Here is an 8,286-nt window from a genome sequence, read left to right as displayed (position 1 = left end):
ACTTTCAGGCTACAGAAAGCAGTAACAGAAAGATATAAGTCCTGGAAGCCACGTCAAAATTACTGCTGTGAAATCAATGGTTTCACTCAAAACTCTGAGGGACACTTTAAAATGAAGACAGTTTTGCTACCAGCTCCTTGTTCAACAAGTGCAATATTTCAACAATATGTTTCAGTGAAAAACGAAACGAAACTGAATAATCAACATGGACAACCTTCCCAGAAATGATAGTGCAGATACATACGATGGATATTTTTTTCCCCCTTACAGCACAAGTAAATAAAGGCAAAAGGATAAATTGCTGCTTAAGTTCAGAATTTGCCACTAAGTAACAAAACTTTCAAAACAAGAAAGAGAAAAAGAGAGACTGGTACCAGCCCAGCCTTAGGCACGTCCTTTTTCTTCCCCTCCCCAAGTTTTTATGGTTCGAAACGTAGGAGAATATTCACACGCACTAATTAAAGGAATGGAAGTGATGTTCTTTTAAGTTTGAAGAAGAGGGGAAAAAAAGAGAGTAAGGAAATGATAAAGGAGCGAAGCCAGGCAGGAAGAAGAGATTGTTTCCAAAAAACAAAGTTAAATGAAGGATAATCAGCAACTTTAGTGGCAACTGGACGCAAATTATTTGTGCTTTAGTTTCTCAAAAAAAAATCCCCCACTTCTGCCACTTCTCACACGTGAGTTCTGTATTGTCTTTTCCACTTTGGAAGTTCCATGAAAATCCCACCATCGACTCCCTGTCAGGAATAGTCTTAACACAGTTTAATCCTGTCGCTTAGGAGAAGCCGGGTGTCAGTCCCCAAATCCACCTAAGGATTGGTGCTTTTGTTATAATGTAGCTTTGACTAGGACTGTTGTGAGAGACGACGGAAGTGAGGTAACACCTGGTTATCTGGAAGGTAAAGAGCTAATTCCAAAGCCACCAGAACAGTAAATTCAAATCCAATGAGATCTCGTCTGTTGAATCGGAATCGTTCTTCCAACTTCTGTAAAGGCAGAAAATAAAGAAAATAAATACAAACCAGAATTGTTCTTGCTAGGACTATTTGGACTTAATTATGGAAAAGAAAACGAATACTTAATATTACATGTATTGACAGCCGCGAGAATAGCATTTGCCCAATTTGGGAAAAATGAAAACTTACCATCTGACCAGATTATAATCACGAAAATTTTAGAATATGCAGAAATGGATAGACTAACGTTAGAGATTAAAGAGAAAGAAGACTCAGTATATTTTAAAACATGGGAAAATTTTTATCAATGGTTAACAATACGATCTAGCGAGAAAGGAATGTGAAATTTAATAGGCTGAATGATATTTACTGATTAACTATTACTCTCATGATTATTGTTACTTTTGGTGATTATAATTGTTTAGTATTATTATTATTTTAGTATTATTATTATTATTTCATTCCATACAGCATTAATCTTGCGAACTCTCAAGCTTCCTCCTTCCGTTATATATTCAAGATGGACAATATTTAATATTTATTGCTACGTATATGTAGGGATGTGGGTCTATACATACTGTATGTTGTTCATAGTATGTTTAAGTGTGTGTTATGTATGTGTTTCACTTTGAAAGCGGGCAACTGAATTTCATTTTTGATGTGTGCCATTGTGCCCACAGTATAAAAATGGCAATAAAGGTTATCTTATCTTATCATCTTATCTTATCTTATCTTATCTTATCTATCTTATCTTATCTTATCTTATCTTATCTATTGTTACTTAATATTTGTACCGGACGATAGTCTGCTTGCTAAAGCGTTGAATGATTGTTGGGGGTAACCCCACTATTGTACCTACCCTAACCCTATTCCTCAACCCTACCCAATACCCATACCGACCCTATCCTTTTCCTTATAAAATCTAATAAAACATTTTTTTTTAAAGAAAATAAATACAGCACCAGATCTGTGGGGATTCTCAGTCATGGCTGTCCCAGAGACGCTTTTTCAAAGGCAACCAAACTTTTCTTTTTTTCCCGTCAAAGACGTTTTGCTTCTCGCCCAAGAAGCTTCTTCAGTTCTGAGCCGAAGGAAGTTCTTGGATGAGAAGCAACCCGTCTTCAAGGAAAAACAAGAAAGTCCTGTTGCCTTTTGAAGAAGCATCTTTGGGACAAATACGGCACCATGTTTTGTATCATTGATTGTAGTGGTCTCCGTATTTTAACTGTCTGATATATAAAACCAGAGCTATTTTGGTGATTACATACAGATAGTCGACTTACAACCATTCATTTAGCGACTATTTGAAGTTACAATGGCACTGAAAAAAGTGAATTATAACCGCTTGTCACTCTTGTGACAATCCCGTAGTCACAGGATTGAAATTTGGGCGCTTGGCAACTGTGTTTCGGATACACTATAGTAGTTCTTTAGGAGCAGGTATTTATTTTCTGTATGGAGAAGCACCGAAGTGTATAAATGTACACCACTAACATCAGGGTGAGTAATTTTTCAAGGACAAGAGAGGGCAACTGACTAGCTGGGGGACTGTAAGCGATATCACTAGAAGGATGGATGTCAGTAGAAGGGGTGGGACTGGCCCTTGTAAATGTTTTAAAGGATAGGAAAGAGTGAAGGAAGATTTCTGGAGATAAACTGTTCCATTTTGACCTTTAAAAATCCCACTCATCCAGCAGAGCCAAACTAACATATCATGAACATTTAGTGAAAAAGGAGAAACATTTTGGTGATCTGATTTCTAGTCATTACTGAATGCTCTCTCTCTCTCTCTCTCTCTCTCTCTCTCTCTCTCTCTCTCTCTCTCTCTCTCTCTCTCTCTCTCTCTCTCTCTCTCTCTCTCCCTCCCTCCCTCCCTCTCTCTCTCTCTCTCTCTCTCTCTCTCTCCCTCTCCCTCTCCCTCTCCCAGAGAAAGAAAATCTTATTTTTCCCAAGGAAGAAAAATAATAATTCTTTTGCTATATAGAAAACTCTGTGCATTATAACAGGGGTCTCCAAACTTGGCAAATTTAAGACTTGAGGACTTCAACTCCCAGAATTCCTCAGCCAGCTATTATCTCTCTCTCTCCCCCTCACCCCCCCTCTCTCTCATGTGTGCGCATTTGTGTGCGTGTATAAAGTTGGAAATTGGAGCACTTTATCTCCTCCTTACCCAGGGGTGAGGATTAACATTTTGCCATCGAATTTCAATGGACCCATTTCCATGTAGTCCAGGGGTAGTCAACCTTGGCTCTTTTATGACTCGTGGAATTCTGGGAATTGAAGTCCACGAGTCATAAAAGAGCCAAGGTTGACTACCCCTGATGTAGTCTGTGGACTCCCATTTCTGACTTGTGCAGTATTCTGAAAAGCCACAGCCTGAAGGCCAGACAGATTTAGCAGCTCGGTGAGAGGCACACCAAATGGTTACATAATTCGACAGTAGACAATGACTTGTTCTTCTGCAGAACTGAACAGTTTTTTGCAATTGCGATATAGTGCTGATGTCTGTGGCAAGGAAAGCTAGAACTAATTACATGGCTTCAGGAGGATGACAGACCCTGGTGCTATTTTCTGGTAAAGAATCAAACTGCCTAAGAATTGTAGGTACTTGGCCCAGCAACAATGATTTATTTAAGGTAAGTGGAGTGTAGCAATACATTGAGGGGCAACAAAGAGATAGCTTCAATCGCTGCTCATTTATTTGAGACTAAGGAGCAGGGCTTATTATCAGAAGGCATGAATAGAACTAGGATGCATATATATATATATATATATAACTGCTTTTCCCATTGATTGACTTTGTGCCCTGAGGATGTCGGAAGGATCCGACGAAAGCTTGGCCCCTATGATTGTATGCTTTTAAAAGTTTTTAAAGGTTTTTTTTACTAAACTTTTAATTGTCTTATACTCTCCTGGTGTTCGCATTTTTATTGACAAAGAATAGAAAAATAAATTGCTTGATGCCATTACCAGCAAGATAACAGGGAGGAAAATTAAAAACTGATGCATATGAACAAATGGATCTGCTTTAGGGAAATTCAAATTATTTTGCCAATAACCAAGGAGACCCAGTCCCAGTACAATTCAAATTTAGTATCATGTCCCATTCCAAACTAACACAATCATTTGGCTGATGAACCTTTAAGTAGACAATTTGGGGCTGGTGTTGCAGAGACAACATTATTACTATTATTTTCATCACAATCCTGACATCCAAATGGTAGCTTTAAAGCACTGCCAACAGTTCCACCCTGCATCTTTCTAATTTTCTCATGCATTTACACTGACAACCCAGGTGCAGGGTATTCTTACCACACAACTAATTTTGGACTTCGAGTCTCTGTCAAAATGTATATATTTCCATTCGATGTTATTTGCAAGTCTGCAAAGATTTATGTATGAAGTGTAGGGAAAAAATATTTGAGAACTTTAGCGTTTTCAAAGAGGTGGAGATCCTGGAAGAAGCAACCTGGAGTTAAGGAAAAACTTCCTAACAGTGAGGACAATTAACCAGTGGAACAGCTTGCCTCCAGAAACTGTGGGGGCTCCATCACTGGAGGTTTTTAAGAAGAGATTGGACAGTCACTTGTTTGAGATGGTATAGGTCAGTGGTGGCGAACCTATGGCACGGGTGCCAGAGGCGGCACTCAGAGCCCTCTCTGTGGGCATGCGTGCCGTTGCCCCAGTCCTAGGCCTTCATCTTGGTTTTATAAAACCTTTTCACTTTAGGCCTCTGCCGGCGTGTGCAAAAAAAAAAGGTTCAATCAATCAGTCAATTTCAACTTCTCGCGAGAAAAAAAAAGATCTTGCAAAGTTGTAATTGATTGATTGAACTTTTTAGTCCCCCCAGTCTGCCGTTAACACCGCAGCCACACCCACCCAATGGGCCAAACCCACCCAATGGGCCACACCCATCCGGCACCCGACAATGCATAAGTGGATTTTGGGTTGCAGTTTGGGCACTCGGTCTCTAAAAGGTTAGCCATCACTGGTATAGGTTCTCCTGCTAGAGCGGGGGCTGGACTAGAAGACCTCCAAGGTCCCTTCCAGCTTCTATTCTATTCTATTCTATTCTATTCTATTCTATTCTGTTCTATTCTATTCTATTCTATTCTATTCTATTTCTATTTCTATTCTACTCTATTTCTATTCTACTCTATTTCTATTCTACTCTACTCTATTATTCTATTCCATTCCATTCCAATTTCTATTTCTATTTTCCAGTTGTACTTACATCAATTAGGTGTTTGACTTCGTGTTTCCTGAGATCACTGCTAATCTTAGCTGCGAGCAGCACACAAGCACCGGCACACAGTTTCCGGTTCTGTTTGTTGAGCTTGCCTTGAAGGACGAGCTTCTCAAAGTAGACATAAGCCATGGACACAGTAATTGGCTCCAGGTTGCACTCCATACTCAGGGTCCGCATTTCTCTCTTTAAACTGCAAGGGAGAAGAAAATGAAAAAAAAGTTCATTTTTTCTAGGTGGATGAGAGACACTTCAGAACTAGGTGAAATGTGTATGTTTTAAAGGTAAAGGCTTCCCCTGCCCAGTCGTGTCCAACTCTAGGGATGGTGCTCATCTCCTGTTTTTTGGCTGAGGGAGCACATGTTGTCCAAAGGCATTTTCTGTTGTCGTGTGGCCAGCATGACAATATGCTGAGGTGCACAGAATGTTGTTATCTTCCCACCAACGTGGTACCTATTTATCTACTCGCGTTTGCATGCTTTCAAACTGCTAGGTGGGCAGAAGCTGGGGCAGGAACGAGAGCTCACCCCGTCGTGCAGCGCTCGGGCCTTGAACCCAGGCTGACAGCTTCCCCGCTGACAAATTCAGCATCTTTAACCACTGAGCCATCGCGCCCACATGTATGTTTTAGAACGGTCCTTTTCATTAAGAGGCAGAGGAAGGAGAGTTCTCTGATCTTTGGGGCTTCAGGAAGTAGCAATTGAACCCCATATATAGCAGGAGAGAGATTATGGGATCAATCAAAAAAACATAGCTAAGGGGCAATCCCCACAGAAGATCGTTCAATCAGAAGAAAATCAGAAAAAGGAGCAATTATCTGACTTCTTTCCTATACATTAGAACCGAATTGTGCAATTTCTTGTAGAATCAGAAGTTGTTGTTAGTTGCGAAGCCGTGTCCGACCCATCGCGACCCCATGGACGTCTTCCTGTCCTCTACCATCTTCTGGAGTCCACTTAAGCTCACGCCTACTGCATCAGTGACTCCATCCAGCCACCTCCTTCTCTGTCGTCCCCTTCTTCTATTGCCCTCCATCTTTCCCAGCATTAGGCTCTTCTCCAGTGAGTCACTCACTGGAGAAGAATCAGAAGTATCAACTACCAATTCTGTATGACAAGGAAATATGGAACATTATAAGCCTGTGAGATGTTACTACAGGTAGTCTTCGGTTTATGACCAGAATGGAGCTTGTGGTCATGTGACTGACCCAATTTTACAAGCTTTTTGGCAGTCGTGACCCCAAGAAGGACAGCTGTTGGGATTTCAGAACTGGTCACAAGTATCTTCGGGGGGAAACTATCATAACTTTAAATGGTTGCCAAGTGACAAGTTGTAAGTCAAGCACTACCTGTATAATTAGAAGAGAATGAAAGAACTACAATGAAGCAGATATTTTTTTTAGCATGCTTCTATTTCATGACAGCAACTTTGATTCAGGTTTACACAGAATTTATTCAGTGCCCTTTCAATCTGATATTCAGAGAAAAGCGAACTAAATTAGATCTATATCCTAGAGCGGGGTAGGCAACCTTGGCTCTTTTATGACTCGTGGACTTCAACTCCCAGAATTCCTGAGCCAGCATGGCTCAGCTTGGAAACCTCTCCCTTTCCCCTCAGCATGGCTGGTTCAGGAATTCTGGGAGTTGAAGTCCACGAGTCGTAAAAGAGCCAAGGTTGCCTACCCCTGTCCTAGAGAGAGATGGATCAAGTGGTAAAAAACAGAACTATGGAAAAGCTTGAGCGTTTCAAGCTCAAAATGTTGAGTTTAGATTATTGTTTGAAAACGGCTATTCTAATGTCAGGGCAAGTGCTTCATCTTTACTAGAATGATTCCAAACCGGTTCCATTTTTATGTCAAGTTCCCGACATTTTAGTTCAAGCTGAAACTGTACTAGACACACTCTGCGAGGTTGAAATACTCTGGTTTCAATTGAAATGTTTCAAATTTTAATATGTTTCACATTTCTAGTCAAGAATTGTACAGAACAGAAGCACTGTTGGGAACAAAAGCATTCAAACTATGCTAGAGGATTGATTGCTCATGGTTGATTTGTATGTACAATAGAAGATGCAAAAACCTGGGTATGAAACAAGCTAAGAACAAATTTTTCCCCAGTATCATCTTCTAACTAAAAGTAAACCAAATAGATAAGGTTCCTACTTCATTGTCCGAAATGGTATAGAGTTTCCTGCCTGAGCAGGGGGTTGGATTAGATGACCTCCAAGGTCCCTTCCAACTTTATTATTATTATTATAATTAAATCTGTGCTTAGGCCAGTGTTTCTCAACTTCAGCAACTTTAAGCTGGCTGGGGAATTCTAGGAGTGGAAGTCCACACATCTTAAAGTTGCTGAAGTTGAGAAACATCGGTTTAGACCAGGGGTAGGCAACCTTGGCTCTTTTATGACTCGTGGACTTCAACTCCCAGAATTCCTGAGCCAGCCATAAAAGAGTCAAGGTTGCCTATCCCCGGTTTAGAGTATATCACAGCTAGATATTCATAACAGAATGAAAACCCCCAATTCCTAACATAATTAGCATAAAAAACAAGAAAATAATATTTCCTCACCTCCTGATATGTTACACTGCTATAATTATTACCTATGACTATGTTGTCATAGACTATATTTTGGGATGGAGCATATCTCAGAATAGTCAAATCTGCAATGTTATATGTACTTCCTCATATTTATTAATACTTAATAAATAATAATAATAATAATAATAATAATAATAATAATAATAATAATAATAATAATAATAATAATAATAATAATAATAAAAAGTTGGAAGGGACCTTGGAGGTCATCTAGTCCAAGCCCCTGCTCAGGCAGGAAACCCTATACCATTTCAGATTGTGCTGTCAATATTTACAGATAAAGCCTCTCCTTGGTTTACGGAGGAGCTGAGAGAGATGAAACGCCGGAAAAGACGCCTAGAGAGCAGTTGGAGGGCTAGCCGAACCGAATCCGACCGAACACAGGTAAGGATACATGTTAGATCCTACCTTGTGGCGATGAGGGTGGCGAGGTCTAATTACTATTCCACCCTCATTGCGTCATCAGATAATCGCCCGGCCTCCCT

The 8,286-nt window shown here is 40.2% G+C and overlaps 1 protein-coding gene across 1 annotated transcript in view; it reads right to left on the bottom strand.

Annotated features, from left to right (window-relative positions):
• Positions 1-813: 813 nt before the first annotated feature.
• Positions 814-8,286, bottom strand: part of LOC107299468 (CDK5 and ABL1 enzyme substrate 2) — a gene marked incomplete at its 5' end in the record, with an annotated part of 23,562 nt that continues 16,089 nt past the window's right edge. Inside the window, 2 exons of the mRNA XM_015828824.1 lie at positions 814-986; positions 5,191-5,395. Coding sequence (XP_015684310.1) covers positions 846-986; positions 5,191-5,395 — 346 coding nt within the window. The remainder of the gene's footprint in view (positions 987-5,190; positions 5,396-8,286) is intronic.

The sequence above is a fragment of the Protobothrops mucrosquamatus genome, unplaced genomic scaffold, assembly GCF_001527695.2.
Source record: "Protobothrops mucrosquamatus isolate PMUCROS unplaced genomic scaffold, P.Mucros_1.0 scaffold4973, whole genome shotgun sequence".
Lineage (NCBI taxonomy): Eukaryota > Metazoa > Chordata > Lepidosauria > Squamata > Viperidae > Protobothrops > Protobothrops mucrosquamatus.
The sequence above is the reverse complement of the archived record's forward strand: the minus strand, read 5'-3'. Positions and strand labels throughout refer to the sequence as shown.